The sequence below is a fragment of the Archocentrus centrarchus genome, chromosome 1, assembly GCF_007364275.1.
Source record: "Archocentrus centrarchus isolate MPI-CPG fArcCen1 chromosome 1, fArcCen1, whole genome shotgun sequence".
Taxonomy (NCBI): Eukaryota; Metazoa; Chordata; class Actinopteri; order Cichliformes; family Cichlidae; genus Archocentrus; species Archocentrus centrarchus.
The window spans coordinates 15,753,167-15,775,150 of record NC_044346.1 but is presented as its reverse complement, the minus strand read 5'-3'; the positions used below and the strand labels follow the sequence as shown (position 1 = coordinate 15,775,150).

General features: G+C 41.5%; 1 protein-coding gene across 1 annotated transcript in view; it reads left to right on the top strand.

The window, feature by feature from the left end:
* cntln (centlein, centrosomal protein) overlaps positions 1–18,513 on the top strand; it is an 87,166-nt gene extending 68,653 nt beyond the window's left edge. Inside the window, 2 exon segments of the mRNA XM_030735182.1 lie at positions 7,410–7,484; positions 17,737–18,513. Coding sequence (XP_030591042.1) covers positions 7,410–7,484; positions 17,737–17,847 — 186 coding nt within the window. The 3' untranslated portion in view covers positions 17,848–18,513.
* Positions 18,514–21,984: the final 3,471 nt, after the last annotated feature.

Here is a 21,984-nt window from a genome sequence, read left to right as displayed (position 1 = left end):
TAGCAACCCTATGTTACAATCAGCCTCACATCCCTGGGGACTTCCTCCCATCTATCACAAGATGAGAGTGGGCGCAGCAGACACTTACTCACACTTGAAACCAATTTTAGCTCTTTGCTGCACAGCTCCACCCAAGAGATGAAAGGGAACAGTTTCTCACTTGACAAACAGTCCCTTTCACCAAAGCTTTAACCTCTATTGGTAAAATCGCTCTTTTCTCCTCACCACTTTTTTTTTCACTGCATTTTATTAGTGATGGTTTATGACGGGCTACTTGGTGTCTTAACACGGGTTTGTTTACCTGTTGTCCCATGTTTATCAAAGGAGGTTAAAGCATAAAACTTGGTTTTTATTCTTTAATTTCAAATTTAATTGAGGGTTAGAGTCAGGATAGGAAGTTTGTGCTGTCTCCCAGAGATGAAAAAAAGCACTGAAAGACTGCAGTATAACGTAGTGTAATGACTGCTTGGGAAAGAAGGTACAGTTGCAGGAAATATTTGTGAAGCCTTTGATATTTTATGATATACTTTCTGCTTAAATATGACCTAAATAACCATCCAGTTCCATTTCCTGTTAAGTCATGAAAAGTAGATAAAGACAGCCCCGATAAAGATATGAAAAGACACTCAGACTCAGGTAAAAAAGTACCCACGGTTATATTTTTGCAAGGGAAAACATACACAAATCTCAATAATTAGTAGCTTGTAACAATGATCATGTGTTTCTCTTTAAAGAATAGTTCATTCACTTTATGATAGAAGCACCAAATTTGCTACACATATCTGTTTTAATATAAGAATCATGTTTAGGAACAGTTCCATCACCACGTTTGACCAGAACAGGAATTATGCGTGATTCTTTCAAAATGGCCACCAAAATTTTATAGACCCAACCAATTTCCAGCAGAGTGAGCATTAGGAACACGTTTGGTGTCTAAACTAATATAATACACGAAATAAATCCACAATGTGAACCTCTGGTGAATTTATTCATAAAACACATAATACCGCATAAGTTATGATGGACATTTTTAAAATGGCCAACAGCTTTTTAATACTTTTAGCCAAACAATTTATAGTGGAGCCAGAGACACAAACTTGGTGTCTAAAGATACATAATTGAGCCTTAAAAATCATACAAAAATGTAACAACCCAAATTGTATGCATTTATAAAATAAAATAGTGTTACCATAAATTATTTGTCTTCAATAACTGGAGATTCATCATACAGTATTTTTGAGGGTAGTTGAGTTTAGGCTGGGAGTTACACAACTTATCCTTAAGTTATTTCATTGAACTGTTTTTTTTTTTTGGAAGGTCATACATCAAAATACACTGCTCAAAAAAATAAAGGGAACACTCAAATAACACATCCTAGATCTGAATGAATGAAATATTCTCATTGAATACTTTGTTCTGTACAAAGTTGAATGTGTTGACAACAAAATCACATAAAAATCATCAATGGAAATCAAATTGATTAACCAATGGAGGCCTGGATTTGGAGTCACACACAAAATTAAAGTGGAAAAACACACTACAGGCTGATCCATCTTTGATGTAATGTCCTTAAAACAAGTCAAAATGAGGCTCAGTATTGTGTGTGGCCTCCACGTGCCTGTATGGCCTCCCTGCAACGCCTGGGCATGCTCCTGATGAGGTGGCGGATGGTCTCCTGAGGGATCTCCTCCCAGACCTGGACTAAAGCATCCGCCAACTCCCGGACAGTCTGTGGTGCAACGTGACGTTGGTGGATGGAGTGGGACATGATGTCCCAGATGTGCTCAATTGGATTCAGGTCTGGGGAACGGGCAGGCCAGTCCATAGCTTCAATGCCTTCATCTTGCCGAACTGCTGACACACTCCAGCCACATGAGGTCTAACATTGTTCTGCATTAGGAGGAACCCAGGGCCAACCGCACCAGCATATGGTCTCACAAGGGGTCTGAGGATCTCATCTCGGTACCTAATGGCAGTCATGCTACCTCTGGCGAGCACATGGAGGGCTGTGCGGCCCTCCAAAGAAATGCCACCCCGCACCATTACTGACCCACTGCCAAACCGGTCATGCTGAAGGATGTTGCAGGCAGCAGATCACTCTCCGCGGCGTCTCCAGACTCTGTCACGTCTGTCACGTGCTCAGTGTGAACCTGCTTTCATCTGTGAAGAGCACAGGGCGCCAGTGGCGAATTTGCCAATCCTGGTGTTCTCTGGCAAATGCCAAGCGTCCTGCACAGTGTTGGGCTGTGAGCACAACCCCCATCTGTGGATGTCAGGCCCTCATACCATCCTCATGGAGTCGGTTTCTAACCATTTGTGCAGACACATGCACATTTGTGGCCTGCTGGAGGTCATTTTGCAGGGCTCTGGCAGTGCTCCTCCTGTTCCTCCTTACACAAAGGCGGGGGCAGTCCTGCTGCTGGGTTGTTGCCCTCCTACGGCCTCCTCCACGTCTCCTGGTGTACTGGCCTGTCTCCTGGTAGCTCCTCCAGCCTCTGGACACTATGCTGACAGACACAGCAAACCTTCTTGCCACAGCTCGCATTGATGTACCATCCTGGATGAGCTGCACTACCTGAGCCACTTGTGTGGGTTGTAGAGTCCATCTCATGCTACCACAAGAGTGAAAGCACCACCAACATTCAGAAGTGACCAAAACATCAGCCAGAAAGCATAGGTACTGAGAAGTGGTCTGTGGTCCCCACCTGCAGAACCACTCCTTTATTGAGTGTGTCTTGCTAATTGCCAATAATTTCCACCTGTTGGCGATTCCATTTGCACAACAGCATGTGAAATTGATTGTCAATCAGTGTTGCTTCCTAAGTGGACAGTTTGATTTCACAGAAGTTTGATTTACTTGGAGTTATATTGTGTTGTTTAAGTGTTCCCTTTATTTTTTTTGAGCAGTGTATATTTGAGCCAGCTTTTTTTTAAAGTGAACGATTCTTCCATATTCTGGAGCTTAGACTCCCCACAAATAAGAACTTGTTGATGTTGTTCATGTTACAAAATTTTCTTTAAAGGGAGACATAACCAATCCATAATCATGCTGCTTCTGTACAAAGGAAGGAAATTCAGCACCATTGTTACCTTCCAGAGGAGCGGTCGATCAACAAATCATTCCAAGAGGAAGTCTAGTAACAGTCATTGAGGTCACAAAGGATCCCAGGGTTACTTCTAAGCAACTAAATGCCTCATTAGCTCAACGTTTGTTAGTATAAATGTTCATGAGTCTACCGCCAAGAGAACTCTAAACAATAATGATGTGCATGACAGGGCTTCAAGGAAAAAGCAACTGCTCTCAGTCTGCAGTCTGCTAAATATTTTGTGGGTATGGCAGAACGCTGTTTGAACAATGGTTTGTGGAAAGATGAGGGCAAAATAGGACTGTTTCATTTAAATGTGGCTGATGTTTGGAAAGAGGAAAATGCTGAATTCCAGCATAATCTCTGAAATGTGGTGCTCATGGTTTGGACCTGTTTCACTGCATCTGGGCCAGGATGGTGTAACATCGTTGATCGAGCTGTGAATATTGAATTATACCAGCAAATTTGAAAAGAAAATGTCAGGACATCCAAATCTCATGAGAAAGGGGGTCATGCAGCAAGACAGCAGCCTAGTTAAAGAAGAATATAGATTATCTTTTTTTTTTTTTTTGGATTGGACAAGTCAAAGTTTTGACCTTTATTGAACAGAAATGATGTAGAAGGACCCGAAGTGAGCAGTTCCCACAATCATGAGCAGGGAAATGAGCAAAAATTCCTCCAAGTCAGTGTTCAAGAATGATCAACATTTACTGAAAACATTTTTTTTTTCCATTTGTTTTATTGGGTTCTCTTTTTCTTTTTCTTCTAGGAAAATTAGATGAGGTTTTAGGATATGTTTCTGCAGAAAATCAGAAACTAGTGAAGGGTTCTCAAACTTTTTCCTGCAGCTGTAACTCAGAATACATACAGAAGAGGATTAACAACTTGTGGTTATTTACCAAAAGAAAAATCACTCTATATCATTGTTTGCAGTCTGAACTCTGTTATATATGTGACAAAACACTGAATCTTTATTTATTTCTTTACTTAGCATTTGGGCCAAGCAAATGTTTCCTGTTTTTTGTTTCTAAAATGTGTTTTCTCTTATCTTCACACTAAAAAAAAAAAAAATGAAGAGCTTCTGCACAATCTTTTTAGATTGTGAGTTTCTCATTGAGCTTGATGACTGACACAATGTTACTGTATCAGGATGTCCCAGCAGTGTTCAACAAGTCTAACGCATTGCAAGTGTATTCATTTATTCATTTGGTTTTTGCAATACCAGTGTGCTGAATGAGAGTTCAGGCTCAGTGGGATTGCTTTTACTTCTCTTCTTTTACTTTTAAATGAGAACACCGCATTGCCAGCAGTTACTTTCCTTTAGTTTGGTAGATGTCTCTTGTCAACAATATTTCCAGAAGTTTTCAGCTTTGGAGGGCACTGGTACTTGGTTTTGAAATCGATACAATTTTGAATTTCAAGTCTTTCAAATTTTTTTAAATGAATTATTCCTGGTTGTATTTATATTTTAGGGGAATTTGTGGTATAGTTGGACTTTTTGTAATGACTGTCATCTTTTCCGAAGATTATGCATTTTTTTTTCCTCTAGAGAATTAGTCTTAGCTCACTTGTTTCCGTCTTGAAATTGTCAGCGAGCACATTCATCACTGTATCCACAGCACGCTGCAAGCGCACATAAATCGAGAAGATGCAGAAATGCTGTCACCTTCTCTGTGTGTCAGCTCAATTCAGATGGACTGAGGTGAGCTGAAGAACTCTCCTCTGTTCCAACCAATCAAAATCTGAGCTAAAAATGGCAGGGACCTTCTGGCTTGTTATCACAACACAGGTCAAAAGCCAGCACCCATGATGCTATATTATGCAAATGGGATGTGGAATTAGCACATACTGAACATTATGTACAGGTTTTGGAGAACATTTGCTGCCATCCATACATTGTGCTTTTCAAGGTGTATCCATATAATTTGTATCCACATACAGGCAAGCAAATAGTGCTCAAACATACTTATTGCACCTATATTTACTCACTTCTGGATCCTGAACATTCTTACTCCATTTCACTGTGTGCAGCAGAGCCACAGAAAGGCCTGAGCAGCTCCAGGCTCCCTGGGCAACTTGTTGTGGAGTTAATGATCCAGATGTAATAAGGCTATAATTGCCAGGCCAGTTTGTTTTGCACCTGATATTAGATGGAGGGTCAGTGCTTTGTCATATATTTATCAAGCGCCAGCAAGAACACAAAATCTTACATGCATACATACATTTTACACACAGTGTTCACTTATGTTGTGAGATGTTTTAAGGCAGCAGTCGCAAAAGGCCTCTTTTCCTCATTAAATTAAACACACACACACACTTGTTATGACCTTGCTTTCTAGGTCTCAGTTACTCAAGCATCATTGACTAATTAGGCAGCCTAACACAAGTGCTATCACCAGAGACGTTATATAGGGTACCAAACAGCTGGGAATCAACAGGAAGAGATACAAAATTAATTTGGGGCCGTTGCAGACTGTGTTATGTCTGAATGTTCCCTGCCATCATGTAAAGTTTAGTGGGATAACGTATGCAGTGAAATGGGACACGTCCGGTACAAAAAAATGATCCTGTCAGTGCTCTCACTAAGAAAAATCAAGGCAAGCTGCTTTGTTAAACTAAAGCTTTGATTATAGAGGATATATAATTAAACACAAAACAGTGAAAGCATCCTTTAATATACAGATAGAATTTCTCTTATCTTTCATGGTTCTGTATTTTATTTTTTTTAATTTAGAGGATATTTGTGACATAAGTATTTATAGCAACCAATTGGGAATATAATATAATATAATATAATATAATATAATATAATATAATATAATATAATATAATTGGTGAGATGCAAAATAATAACATATGACATAATTAATATATTCTCAAAATCATGGTCAGTTTTCTAAGTAACATGAAAGCTAACATTTGCCTGACTGACCAACCTCTCACACATTGCTATTGCTATGAGTATAGCATAATTCTCAGAACTGCTTTATTAATATATCATTTCTGTTTCTGCTTGAGGGCCTTTGTAAATTTGTGGCATTGAATAAGTAAGTAAGCCAATAAAATTTATTTGTAAAGCTTTCATTGACCAAAGTGTTGTACAGAGTATATATACCTATGACACACTTACATTAAAAGAACAAGTGGTGCCAGGCACAACAAACCTGATTGAAACCTGTTTTACCTGATTTGAACGGTGTTTGTTGTTGCTCTCGAAACACTGAATCACCGAGATAACACACAGGTCCTGTTGTCCATGCCCACAATTTTCCAAGGTTTAAAAAGTTGAACTGAAAGAAGTGGTGGGCAATAATTGGGGAATTGAGTAATCAGATTGATGTTGTGTCATATATTCGTGTATCCGAATCATATCCCGATCAAATGTTACATGTCCATGGACAGTAGTGATATGCTTCTTACTGCAACAAATGGCGGTGATGTGTCTTTATTCAGCTGAGATATGACCAAAAATATGGGTTAAATGGAGTTTCCCATGATAAATTCAAGTAGGCTGCAAATCCAGAATCTGGATCGGATCCAGATGGCATTTGGTTTGGTTCTAGTTCTTGGCCTTCCACAACTGTGTACCGAACATCAGATGAATCTTATAGACTTTGAGGGATATATTGTTATTTGGTTTTTGGGTTTTTTTTTTTACATTTTGCCCATTTTGTTAAAGATAGGGATTTTTTTTTAATTTTTCTGGATTTTTTTTTTTTTTTACTTTGACCTAATTATGGCAAAAATGTAATAAAAAAATGCAATAAATTTGATCTAGGGGTCACTGGTAATCTTTTGTGCAAATTTGGTATGAATTGGACTATTAATTATATTATGCTGTAATATAGTTAACAGACAGACAGACAAACATACCACACACACGCACACACAGACGTTTCTGCTCCTGCTCTTCCTCTTGTGTCCCTATGAATTAGTCTCCTCACACCTTGTCCAGTGCCACTTTGCGTTGAAGTGAGGGGGAAGCATATTAGTGTTCAGGTGTACATGGCCATGCAGTTTCTTTTCACCATGTTCATTAGCAGTAACAAGACTACCACTGTATTAGGTCTTTACGCATGGGTAGTATGCAGAGGTGTGCTGGTGTACCCTACAATAATCTCCACAAAGCTTCTTAAAGGTCTTTGTAGAAACATTATACCTTAATATTTCTGACTTAATATTTTTGACATTTTGGCTTAACATTAAACAAAATGTAAATATTCCTACAATTTATTGATGGTTACCCCCCTTTAACACTTTTAGTTCACTTTCTTATAATCTCTAAAAGAAAACACTGATGAGTATCTCCTTTTGTGTTTGCAGGGGATGGCAGATTATTCAGAGTTTCCTAGAGACCAGGAGTGGCTGGACCATGTAAACCACATCCTCCAGCAGAAGGTCAGGCTCACCTACTTGCACCTCCTCACCTTCACAGGCAGTTCAGTAGACTCAGTATAATAAGATTTTTTTTTAAATGTGCAAAAAGTAAATGCTTGTTTTATTCCAACTAAGATTTTAATTACAAGTCAAACTTTAACCTGTTTGCTTTATATGCATAAAAGGAATAATTGTTGGTTACTGCACAGTTACTACTGTATTTAAATAAGTCATTACCTGCAGTCCAAGCAGGCCTCTTTTCAGTATTGCTTGCACAAGGAATTAAGAAGACATTACAGAAATGTACTTGCTAATATGGTCCAACATAACAAACAAGTGCATGATTTATTTCAACACAAAGACCGTTATGTATTATTCCAACCAGAGCAAGTTTGTTTTCCATCCATCCAGCTATTCATCAGTCTGTTTTCTTAACCCCTTATCTAATTCATGATCATCAAGGGGTTGCATCCCAGTTGACACTGAGTAAGAGGCAGAGAAATATAAGTAGTAATTATTGAGTAATTATTTGCAAGAGATTGTTTTGTTTCACAGAGCAATACCTAAGACATGCATTTATGTGTTATGCTGTAGGTCACTGTTCTGCAATGATCTACAGTAAGTTGAGCTTTCTTTGCCATACTGAACCAAGAAACTGTGTCTTCTACCAAATATGTGTAATATTTGGTCCTAGCTTATTTTGTTAGTAAATAATGGTTTGGGATAAATCAGGAGCAGCTCAGTGAGGGGGGAAAAGTAAACCACAAACACACCTTTAAAGATACCCAAAGAGCGATCATGAACATTTCACTGTAAAATTTCTCATTTCATTCTGAGCAGTTTTACTCGCACAGAACAAAACTTAAGATAGCTTTTTTTTTTTTTACATTTATAAAGAATTTAGCACCATGTCTCCATGTTCATGCACAACAGTCAAAGACTTAAAAATTTTGTGCACCATAGTTTTTTTTTTATATAAACGTTGTGTCAGATAATAAGAAGCATCCACACCCTCAGGTATGTCCAAACTTTTGACTGGTGCTGTATAGGTGTTTGAGTAATGAATACTGCAATTTATTTATTTTTTTATTGACTAATACATTTGATTTATTTATTATGAATGTGGATGTTTCTGTGTTTACATTAAACAAATGTGGTGGAGATACTGTCATACTTGTCTGTCTTCAGTGCAGGAAAAAAAAAATTTTTGGCCTCCAGTTTCACCCAAATATAGTAAGTGGAGGATGAATTTTGTTCCCACCCCAATGATCCTCTGACAATAATGCAAAAGATAAAACAAAGAAAAGCAACTAGATCCTGACTGTGTTGGCGTCTTTGTGTGCACACAGCCACTCATCTGTGAGTGCTCTGCTGGAGCTTTGCTCGAGTGCTGTCAACGTCTGCTCGCTGTGATATGTGTATGATTGAGAGTGTCGAGTATGTGTGTGTGTCTTGTCTGTGTTCTTGTCAGCGGCTGCTGCAGGCACTCATGCGTCACCTCCGCACCACGACACACACCAGACACTGTTCTCTTGTTCCCCAGATCTTCTTCTGACCTTTCCACCTTCCTCTCCCCCTCCCACACTAACACACACACAACACTCTATTGAATCCATGTTTTTCCCTTCTAGCTGGACAGCTCTCAGTCCCTGTTCTGTCTCTCTCTGCCATCCTCCACTGTCCCGCATTCTTCACTCACTCGCTCTCTTACTCTCTCCCTCTCTCTCTCTCTCTCTCTCTCTCTGGCTCAGACCCCGAGGCAGCTTGTTAGTGGGGAACTAAATATTGATTTGGCGGGCCTGTCGATGCCGGGAGAATGAGCTAGTGTCCACCAGAGACCTCGGCACCGGCAGCCTGCTATCGACGTTTTCCGTGGGCAGAACAGGGATGGTGGAGGGGGGGCTGGAGCTAGTGTGCAGAGTGGAGGAGGAGAAAAGCGGAGTATGACAAGGCTGAGACTCGCCCCCAGGTCCCTGTGGGGACCGCTGGGACCACCGCAGTCATCCCCCTTCACTGAAACAGACTTTTTCTATCCCCTTTCAAGTCCATCTTGTTCTGTTTTTTTTTTTTTTTGTTGTTGTTTTGTTTTTTTTCATGTATTTTTTTTCTCTCAGCTCGATCACGCAGTTTCTTCTCGCTGTCTGGTTTTCAAAAACATATTGTCATATCAAGTGGACACTAGGCTCCATCTTTGCCTTTCTCTTTCATATTTCTATATTGTTTCTTTGGGCTGGTTTGACATCTTGCATGCCAAGAGATTGGGTTTTTTTGGTTGATTAGGTAGGTCTCTTAATTTATGTTTTTAAGACTGCTATGATATCGAGCCTACACTAAGTGAAGGCTGCTGCTGGGAAGCCAACATTTTCTAGCGAGTGTATACACTTCAAGAACTCCAGTAAAGTGCCCCTTTGGTTTCTTGACTCTCTGTCATAGCTTATGAAAGGCTCACCAAGCAGAACATCTGTGAAGTGGAATGGCCTGGGCTGTCACCCTGTCTGTGACACTAATAACACACTCCCCTAATAGTGATATGATCTCACCGAGAGCTGCACTCATACACACTTCCTCGAATAAAAAGACACAAAGACAGAAATAGACCCAGTGAAAGGAAAGATGAGAGAGATCCATGTCCTTAACTGGCTGGCTGTCACCAGAAGAAGATGAGGATGTGTCCATCTGTGTGTGTGTGTGTGTGTGTGTGTGTGTGTGTGTGTGTGTGTGTGTGTGTGTGTGTGTGTGTGTGTGTGTGTGTGTGTGTGTGTGTGTGTGTGTGTGTGTGTGTGTGTGCGCGCGCGTGTGCGTGCGTGCATGTGTCTGGGTATGTGTATAAATTCGTATGTGCACCACACTCACGACAGCCTCATCTTGTCACTGTCAGTGCCTAATGGAGCTGCCAGTGGGACAGCACTTTATTATCTCAGTGGCCCTGTCAATGGCAAACCCATCACTCACTCTGTGCGCGCGTGTGTGTGTGTGTGTGTGTGTGTGTGTTTGCAGATGTGAAGATCAGTATGTATGTGTGCATCTTTGTCTGTGTGTGGGCCATTGTTTGCAATCACTGTCATGCACCGCCACATGTCAAAATAACAAGAAAGAGTGGCGTTCGCAATACGCTAACAAACTCTGTGTTGCAGACATGATATGTGACTGTGTATGTGCTGAAGTTACTGCTCCCTTCATGCCATGGAAGTGCCATAGATTTCTGGAGCCCCCTCACCGCTGCCCCACATGTCCACTCAAAACAAAATGAAACATTGCATTCATTTCCTCGTCTCTCACCTCCACTGGTGAGTTAATGAAATCAAACCCTGCCCCTCTCAGTAGAGAGCCACCATAAGCGGCGCTCCATAGCCAGAATCAAGGGACGATGCTGTCTAATAATCATGAGCAGGCCAGGGGGTGTGCTGTATGGCTCCACCTCAGCCTACCATGAATAAGGCCAGCAGTGAAGATGGAGTGTCCATGTGGGCCATGGGGTCCAGGCACCGGCCCGGGGAAGCATTGATTTAATTGCCTTTGGTTTATTTGTGGAGTCCTAATTATTGACTGGAGGTAGAATTTAATGGACCAAGTCTTTATGAAGACAGGGAAATGACTGCCTTCTGCTGCTGGCCAGTAATGAACAGGAGCAGCATGTGCATGCAAGCGTGTGCACATGCACGCAAACACACACGTTCCCTCCAGATCATTTTTCAGACTCATTTTGTATACACACACACCTATCTGAAGCCTCATGACAGCATAATAACATTTAAAAAGTCATTGACTCTGTTGATTTCTTTATGAGAGGACAGTGGTTTGGTTTACTGGTATGGGGTGGCGCTGAGGGCCTGCTAATATTTACCTCACAATCACACCCAAGGGAGACGTACAAGCATCACTTCTTATCAGCCTCGAAGCTATAACAAGCAGGTGAACATTACATTAAGACAGTGGTAGAGACAAGCCAGACCAATCAGGACTTTACTTGTTATAAAACATCAAAGGCGTTTATGGATGGTCTCTAAGGCTGAAATAATTCCTGTAATTTCAAACCCTTATAAAACTTTGGGGAGGGTTTGCTGTAGCTCATTTCTACAGTGGTAAATGATGTTAAATAGCACACTTTTTTCATGTCACTTCTTATAAAGGCTTCTCACTATATTGGTATTTCCATGGGGCGTTACATCATTAACCCTTGGTTTTAAAAATATCAGTGGCTCTGTTTCCACGCATTGAGAAACTTTTCTGTTGTTGTTGGTGCTGTGAGAGTGAGGAGCAGTGTGTTGTGTTGTGTGGCTCATTATCCCTCTGTAATGACAAGGAACAGCCCTGAGTCCCACACTTCTCTCTGAAGGAAAGTGGCGCTAATTAAGCTTCATTTAATGACTGAGCTAATTAAATCAGGCACTCTTTTTTGGTCCCTGTAAGTATGTTTGTATGTGTGTGGAGGGGACTTGAGCTGAGCCTTTGTACTGTAAATACGTCACTGAAACAGTGAAGGGTTTCCCAAGAGAAGGCTAATATTATTGTTGTTATTATCAGAGTGCACTGTGATTTTTGTGGCATCTTCAGCCTGCATTTCACATAAACAGAAACAGCAGATGCAGCTTGTTGGTGCTGTTCCTTAGCCATTAACAGGTTGGGTGATTAAAGCTATGGAATTTACACTATATGAACAAAAGTATTGGGCCATGCCTCTTAATCTTTGAATTCAGATGTTATCAACCATACAGCACCTAGCCATGCAGTCTGCCTGTGCAAACACTTAGGAAAGAATACATCATTCCAAAGAGCTCACTGAGTCTGAGCGTGGTAGTGTAATGGGACGCCACTGTTGCATCAGATCAGTTTAGGAAATTTCTTCCCTACTAGAGTTTCCACAATCAACTGTAAGTGGTATTACTGCAATTTGGAAGTGTTTAGGAGACACAGCAACTCAGCCACAAAGTGACAGACCACGTAAAGTTACAGAGCAGCAGTTGCCAACGCTCTGCTGACTCAATAACTGCAGAGCTCCAAACCTCCTTTGGCATTAACATCAGCACAAAAACCGTATGCCAGGAACTTCATGGCATGGGCTTCTGTGGCTGAGCAGCTCCTGTAGGTGTGATGTGTAGATGACCCCGTACTTCTGTCCATATAGTATAGCATGTTATTGTTGGCCTGATCAAGTGCAGTCCTGTGGAGCACAACAGACTAAAGGGGGGCCTATTCCGCTTATCTCCAACTCTACTAGAGTAGCTTTGCATTATCCTAAAGTTTATTTTCTGTCTTAAAGAAATAAATTAAGTTCTTCTTTCATTAGGGCAGTCCTCCTTTTGAAAATAGTGTATATATAAAAAATATAAGAAAAACACAGATATGGTGAAAGGAATGTGTATTTTAGAACATTATAACATATACATTTATACAACATTAGGCCATTTCTTCATGACCACATTCTTCTTAACCTCACTGAGGCTCTGGATGGGCGCGGAAATTAGAAATTGGAAATTGCCAAAAATAGTCACTTGCCCTAAAAAGGGTTTAAGCCAACTCTGTTTGGCTGCCCCTCGCAAACAGAAGGTTTGGACAGCAGGTTTGTGTGGCTTCTGCGCTCATACACCAGAGCTGTGTAGCTCAGGTGACCATATTAAGGATATCCACTCTCACTGACATCACACAAAGCCGAGAGTAGAAAGAAACTCTTCAGAGAAGGACCCACGGGGACCATTTCTGTGCATACTCTGATCTTGTTATTTGAAACTTTGGCCATATGTTAATAAGAAAGTCCACCATTATAATGGTGTGTATGAAAGAAAATAAGAAAAAGCATAATCAGTAACTTTTAGATTAAGACAATAAAAGCACGTTTCCGCGCTTAATTGATGGCTAGATGTGTTGAATTCCCCCTGAGCCCAGATTAAAAGTATGAGAAGCTTTTTATTTTGTATGTGACAGTTTGCTATCAGCACAGCCAGCCACCTTTTTTTGTCTGCAACTCCTTCCCAGTGCATTACCTTGACCAATAAGCCATAACTGTTAAGTTGCAACAGTATGTTCTTGATTGCTGAATTCTACCTAAAGGTTGCATCTCTTTTGTATGGATATCACCTTTCTATATTTATACCCCAATCATGCCTGAATCACCTCATTTTCACACCTAATGAGTAGGAACCTGAAACAAAGACCGAGTGCTTTCCTGTGTTTAATCTAGGGTGTATTTAGGTCAGATCCCTAACAAATGCATGTTGCGCTCTGAAATGATGTTTGCAAACAACGTATCAAGAAAAGGAGAGATTTTTAATTACAGTATTTGTGGCCCCAAGTGTCCAATTCCCTTTCATATCAGTCTCCAGTGGCCTAAAGGGGAGAAAAGAGAGGGCTCTGTATGCTGCTGGGGTAGGTAATTACGAAGAAGAGCAAGAGAATAGGCTTGTCGGTGCTTTAGTGGTTTCCTTACCTGAGCCCCTCTTTGCAAATGTGACATATTCATTATTGGAGATAATCAAATGCAAGTGTGGTGCCTTTGTGCTTTTTTTAATCTATTTATCATGTTGTTGTTGTTGTTATTCCCCCGTTTGATAAATTTGATTTTCAAACAAAAGTGAGAAGATCAAAGATCAAAGAGCTTTTTTTTCCTCCCCTCTGTGATAAAACTACTGTAACTACTTCTCCCTTACCTTCACTAGTGGCCTAGATTGGAGATGACTCACTAGCCAAAGACAAAGATTTACAGCGGGTATCCTTTCACACCTCGAGAAAGCCTATCATACCACTCAATTCGTTTCTTTTTTTTTTAACATTCAGCTTGCATCAATAGTGCACAGTGGGTTTATTATGTATAAATATACAAACTGTGTAAAAGTTTTGATTTTACAGCTGCCACACTCCTGTAAGATTTTTCAAGGACCCAAATGTTGTTTGTATAGGAGAGTGCTGGAGTTCAGTAGCAACATCTACATTATTAAATATACATGACTATTACAGTTATACTGACATAAACTCGTGAATAACTAAGGAAAAACACTCCTTGCTAAGGCCCTCTTGTATTTCTTTTAGGCTCTGCGAGCCTCACTTCTCCCACATTCTTACTCATTTAGACATCCAGCCGTCTGACACAATCTCTGCAACCAAATTGGGCCCTTGGAAATAATTGTACTAACCCGTTCAGAGGGAGAAGACAAAAGCGCTGGAATGATTGATCTTTTATGAAAACAAAAAAGTTTTTCTGTAATGCCACTACCAGACCGGCGTCGCTGGAGTGCGGAAACTTTGAGCTGCTTGCTGCCTTGAGGTGTGCCCCAGGCTACAGCATAGCAGTGTCATTTAATTGGCTCATAAAAACACCTTTTGCTTGCAGCCCCTGTCCTTGTCCACACACGCACAGACACACACACACACATACGCACGCAAACTTGTCAGTGTTAGTGGCTTTGCATGTCAGTTCGCTCCTGAAACATGTTCATGAAATCATACCTAGACAAAAGGTTTGCTCTGCAGGGCCTGTTGAATAGTAATGGATGCAAGTTAGCATGGCTTAATGCTACAGCAGCTATTTTAGTGTTGCCAAAGGGGACAGGGCCTCTTGCAAAACAGCCATTGTGTTGCTGGTGCTTGCTAGCGCTGCCAAAGGGGACAGGGGCCCAGCTAAATCAACTGTAGCATAACATTAGTGCCAGTTCTTAACACCGCCTTAAGCAGCCCAGGGGATCCAGTAGAGCAGCTGCATCACAGCTTACCTCCAACCATCCTCCGGGGTATCAGTCCCAAGCTAATGTGGCAGTCAGATGAAAGAGAATGATAGTCCTGCTTGTCCGGTTGTGAGTGTCTGTGTGAGCGGTGTCAGAATCTGCTAACGTAAGAAACAATGAAAATGAAGGCATTTTTATTACAATTAAATTCATGCGATACTTGGTTACATTCAGTGCATCAACCCTCAGCATATTTATAATCATGTTGATGGTTTTGTGTAGCTACTCATGTTTATACACTTTTTGATCCTTTGATTGCTCATGAATTAAGAGGGGTAATCCCTTGTTTTAAGGGATGATACCTGCGATGAGCTGCAGCATCCTGGGTTCGAGGTGTGCTTTGTTTTCCTTTTGTTCCTCTCTGAGAAAAGGACTGCCCAAAAATACCTTTAAAAATCAAAGAATTGAGAGTACATTGAGTTTATTGCATAACTTCAGCATCTTTTTTAGGCCTAAATCTCGCGTAATGTTAGGTTTATCTAGATCATGTTTACCTGTTAGTGTTGTTTACTCGTATTCCCATATCAGGGCTTTTAATGATCCAGTCTCCCATTTTGCTGTCCCACAGAGCCCCATGTTGTGGCTGTGTCTCTATTTTAGTGTGTTTGTTTGCATAGTTAGTGGCTCTAAGTGCAATTAGCTTATGAGGAAATGTGTGCATGCAAGTGTGTGTCTGTGTGAAACAGAGAGAGTGAACTCTCTCTGGAGGACAGGCAGAGGGAGATGTCTCAGCAGTTACTTCAGTGTAGCGGTTCTCGGAGGAATTAGGCTGTGTGTTTGAAGCATCTAGTGCTGCTGGAACTGACTCCCCAGTGCACGCGCGCACACTTTCTCACATACTTCCTGGCACACACGGCCTTGTGTTCCCTTGCTTCTGTTACCTTTAATGAAGAAGAGGAGGTGTCAAGGGGCAGGAGAACTGCGTGTGTGTGTATATTTGAGTTTCGAATGCGCACTCTCCAGCTGTATTTGAAATTGATAAATAAAAGTTTTAAATTACATGTTAGTCCCGTCTTGGATCCCAGCACATCATCTACAAACTGTCACCGTCGTCATTTGCTGTCAGAAGTGACCAAATATGGATCAGTGGGTGGAAGCTGTCAGCTCATACTGACAGGCTTGGTTAGCAAACTTTATCCACAGACTGTATAGGTGCATTCACCAAAACTGGGGCACAGACTTTGTGAATGAGCTGTAAGTAGAATTACTGGCCATTTTATTTGTTGGCTAATTATTTAAAAATACCTCAAAAGGGACACAACACTACAAACACAGTCAAGAAGACCGGTTCTGATTGAATTAGCAGAGGAGACACCTAACAGACAGCTAGAACCTGTGGCCACCTGTGTCAGCACCCACACTCTTAATAATGATAACTTTAAGCTTCAATCAGGGTGAGGATGTAAAGTTACTTCCCATAGAGTTGTCACAAAGAGAAAAGGTTTAACTGCGGAGTCAATGGAGTTTTGCTTTTGGAGCCAGCCTCAAGTGGCCCTCGACTCCTGGATGTTGCCGCGTTGCTGCTTGCTTAATCAAGATCATATTTTCCAGTTTGTTCCCCGATGCGCTCTCTGTTTCTAGCTGTGTATAGTTCAAGGGCTCATGTTTTCACATTCTCTTTTATGAAATAACAAGTAAAGGAATCCATGATGTTGCTGTTCTCATCTGGTCTGTCCCCTTCTCATCTCATGCTATGTGATTTGGTAAATTGCTCAGGGAAATAATGTGTTTCCCTTGCTTTAAAAAAAAAAGGGGGGGGGGGGGGGGGGGCTGTAAAAGGCAGTGCATAACTTAAGGGGAATATTTATGGGTGAGCCGGTACAAATTCAAATCAAATCCTCATGTCGATGAAGAAGAAAAACAAAATTACCCAACGCTCTGAGGACAAACCTGCCATTTCTTTGTTTTCACTCATGTGATTTAGTCAACATCAGCTGTTATCCTTTCCTCTTTCTGGTATAGATTCAATCCAGTGACACACACACACAAAAAGCAATGCTGTAAATTTCACCAGTGGTGCTAATTATGCCTAAAGGCAAAAAACTGATCTCGTTAAGGCTCTGGTTAAATTTATTTTCTCGTTAGGCTCATAAAAATAAGACTGGTTGACATTTTTTACAGTTACAGGATAGATTTAGTTTTTAGAGCTGTCTTAAAGGACTACTTACATCCCCATATGTATATTGAGGGTTTTTTTTTTTGTTTTTTTCTGTCCATGTTGAACATGAAGAGCTCATTTGCCTAATAGTCAGGGATCGTGCATTCTCACTGATTGAAAATGGAAGTTTAGAAACAGTGAGCTGTCAAGTTGAGCTACTGCTCTGTATCCTGCTTTGTGATTTACTTTATCTCAAAGTAGCTATTCCCTGAGAAGTTTCCCAAATCCTGAGGCCCCATTTGGGCTTCTCTTGTTTCACAAAACAGCAAACAGGCTGCCAGGTGTAAAAAAAAATTTCATTTTAATACTGGTGCATTTGTGTGTGTTTTCCTCATTTTCTCTTACCCTTCTACCACCACCCCCACACCCTTTTTTTTTCTATGCTTCCCCTCCCCTGCAGATCCCCTCTGCCGGCCAGCTAATGGAGGCTGTGCGCGTGAAGATGAAGGAGAGGAAAGTGCTGACAGAAGAGCTGGCCACGCTCGCAACACCAGTCAGCGAAAAAGCCTGACTCCCTGGGCTGAGGCTGGGAAAACTGTCATCCTCTTCTTTTCCTCCCTCCCTTCTTCTCTCCCTCCCCAGCTCCTACTCGGTGGGAGCCGGGCTGAGCCAAGCTGGGCCGGGGCAGCAGAACCAATATTTGTGAGAAAAGCGCTGTCGACTCACTCTGGGCCACTGGCTCAACGCAGCACCCCAGCTTTTGTAAATGAGCCCTCGACATCTGTGTTAGCGCTCACTGCACTATGTCTATCAGACAGGGCCCTTTGGTGCCAAGCTAATTTACGGTGCAGCCACTCTCCTCCGCGCTCAACGCAGACCTGGGGTGATAAGGCAAATGCTTACTCTAATGTTTAAATTAGACTTTTTAAAACTTTCTTTTACCCCTTCCCCCTAATTTATTTGGCACCTCAAGGACTTTGGGTTGCAGGGACTTGACCTACCAACGCCTAGTCGACACTTTCAGAAGGTCCAAAGCAACAGAGAGCAGAATATTCACTGCAAGGAGCTCCCGAACATATTACTCTCAGAGATGCAATCTAGTGATTGAACCTTACTCTGTTCCATTTTATGAAATGCACTGCAAGTTTTTAATTTTGACGGATATTTTTAAAGCATCTATTCATTATTTGTTGGGTAATTATGTTAAGTATTGCTTGATTTGCTTAATTTCTAAATAAAAGCCCATTTAACCTCTGAAGTCTGCATTTTTTTGTGATAGTGTCATTTGCCTTGTGTTCTCTATTTTGCTTGTTCTATCAGTTCAAAGGACTGTCAGTCAGTGTGTGATGGTGACTGAGGATGCTCTGCTGGACTGCAGGGTTCTCACACCTTTCTCATGATTGACAGCTGCCTGTTGGCATGGTTCCTGTCTGTAACAAGTGGCCCCTGCTGCTGACATCATTAATAAGGGTCTGGATGAGCACACACACACAGAGCAGTGGTGTACAAGAGGAGCGGTTCCATCCTTGACATAGCTACCTCCATTTCCTTTTATCTGTTTCCCTTGTCCTCCCTCTCTTATTATTCATTTTGAATATTAAACCATGATCCAGGTCTCTGTCCTTGAGTTTGCATCCTACACAAGAGACCCCACATTCCTCCTTTGAAATTACTTCTTTTTTACTCCCTTCTTTACCTCTTCTGGCTTTTGTTTTTTTTTTTTCCTTGAATAGCCACTTTCCTCCTTCCTTTTTTATTATGTGTAATAAACAGTGGCATGAAGGATCCTCCGTTCAAGAATTAAAAAGAAATAATTCCACTTTTTAATCCCCCCTCCCTTCTCAAATATATGCTAATGATGTCGTTTTCCTTTATCTTTTTATAATAAAGGATTAGGCCAGGACTGTCTCTAGCTGCAACTCGGGGACCAATTTAGCTAGGATCCAGGAGAGACAAACCCTAGTGGTTAATTACCATTCATTAACATAGTTTGCATCTTTTCTTCTTCTCCAATACCCATGGGCAAGCTATTGTCAATATTTGTCCCATATAAATTTCTTCACTCTCTTTTCCAGTCACTGTCCTCCAGCGTAACGTGGCTAATGACAAACATTAATAACTCAGAGAAATCCGGTGGCTTCGTGGGTAAAGAAAAGCAAAACATCACAGAGCCCCCACCCCTCGCTGTCTGTCTCTATTTCTCTCTCTTCCTTTTAGCGTGCAATGCACAGTCAACATATTTGCTCGCCGAGACCCGCCATCCGGCCTCAGCTGACGCTCTCGTGCTATTTCTGTGACATATTCAAATGCGGGCCCCCTCAGCTGGTACTCCCTTGGGTTTAATTAACCTGGCCTTGCCTCTGACGCTCCCTCAGTGAAGATGTTAAAATGATCTTGAAAACACCCTTCAAATAACCACCCCCGCCCCCCAAACCAATACACACACTCATTTCTTCCACTAGGCACTGTATATATCATCTTCCGTTTTTTTCCCTCTGTGTAGGAATGGCGTGCCTTACCCTTCTTTTCTTCTCTTTCACTCTCTCCTTGTCTTCCACCCTTCTTTTCTTGTACAGCTCTCATTAAAAGAGGCTTCCTGTGGGAATCACTTTGATCAGTAGTTCCAAATGCAAAGTTTTTCTGCCTTCCTCTTTTATTCATTCCAACACAATCGCAATGTCATTTTCACTCTCTCTCTGTCTTCTCTTTTTAAATCCAACTTTCATGTATGCTTTCTTTCCGCAGATTCCTACAGGAGATCATTCCTGAAGGGATAGAAAAGGTTAGGGTTACAGGTTGGCTTTGGGGTTCATCGAGAATTTCTGTGCCTGCGTGTTGTTTGTCCCAGGGCTTTTTTTCTGGTACTTTTAAGTTCCCTTTGTCTGGTGAGTGTGTGCCACTTGGGTGGGAAGGCAGGTAGACCTAAGTACAAAGAAAAGTAACGCACAACCTGAGAATTTCTTCTACCTCCGTCTGATACACAATTAGTCCTTGCCGATCTCGTCAGCCAGCTGTGGAGCGAACAGAAAACAGCCTCTGGTGATTTCCTTTACTTCACTGACACAGTTTCACACCCCAGCTATTGCTGCCAATACATCAGACTGCTTTGATTTTGCCAGCACAGGCACTTGGCACAGTCTAAAATAACAAGGTGCTTGTGACATATAGCCAAATGTGTTTTCAACAAATGTATAATGCAGCATGTTTACAGTGTTCGTTGTGTTTATCCTCCATGTTTGATCCACAGAGAGATGCTTAAGTAATAAAAAGGTAGATGCTGTTTACTGGGTGTATGACAGCTAAAGCTCTCAGACTTGGCATGTCAGTATATCCATATATAATGTTCTGTTAATGTTGCATCATATGGCACCTTCCAAAGAAGAAAAAGGATTCTCAGTGTGTCCTGATGCACATATGCTCTGTGTACAGTCTCATTGATCTTCACTTGAACAAGTCCCTTATCCTTCTCTTCTGTGCTCCAGACATGAAACGGCAGCAGATTATGGGTGGATGCAGCCCGCCGTGGGAAGCTAGGGAGCAGATAAAAAGGCAAGCCACTCCTGGGAATAAAGCTATGTTTTGATGCTGTGTGATGAAGCAGAGCCACAGGGTGAGAGGAAGGGGAAAGTTACAGGATCCACCTATCTAATATGTAGTATGCGCTGGATATCCTTTTTTTGGTTTTTCTCCTTCCCTGTCATTTGGCTGCTCCACCATAGCCGGGCTCTTCCAGCACTTTTATTGTTCTTTGACACTCACACTTTCTCGGTCCCTGTGGACTGTCCTGAGCTTTGTTCACGGCAGCTGTCTCTCTAAAGCCATGGCCAAAGCTTCTGGCAAGAAAAAAGACAAAAAAGGGGGAATGAGAAAGATGTTGATCTGGTCTCTAATCCACCTATTCTTACAGCACAGGACTGAAGCCGCGGTCCTCGACAATACCTCAGAGAGAAGTGGCTCTTCAGTGAGATTCCCTGAACCCTCTGGTGTCCTTATGATTAGTGTGGGATGTTGTCTCAAATGACGTTGAAAATATTCTTGATATTGCAAATCAATCTGTAATACATATATATATATTTTCAAACATTTTCCACTTTGAAACATGCCAGTCTCCTGAGGCTTCAACTTCATTAGTTGGCGCACCATCCATAATACCATTTTTGCTGTATGTATTCAGAATCAAAACAGGATCAGTCTTCATTTATCCTATCTGTTCCAAAATAGGCAGCCATCCTTTGTTTTCTGCTCTGGCATATATAATAACACCTTAGTTTAAGTTGTACAGCTCCTCAAAGCACCTCTCCACCTTGACTAACTTTTCCAAGTGCTCATTAGCGGACTGGCTGAAGTTCGGGGGGTATGAAGCAGGCTGGCAGATTACCCCCTGTAAAGTAGCACACCTCAGGTAATCACAGTAATGAATTCTAGCACCGCACACACACACACACACACACACACACACACACACATCCAACCCTTGTTCCTTTCTTTATTTCCCTTTACTTACTTTCTCCCTTTCTTCCACAGTGGCGGGTCTGTGCATGAAGTGCCAAACAACAAAGTGTTTGTTTGCATAATATTAGCACTGCGCACTCGCATGCAATGGCAGGGGCCTGACTGCAGGACTGACTGGAGGCTTCCCATGAACACAGGTGGAGCAGGGCGAGCATCACTGGGACCAATTAGAGCAGAGCACAGGTACATTAGCATG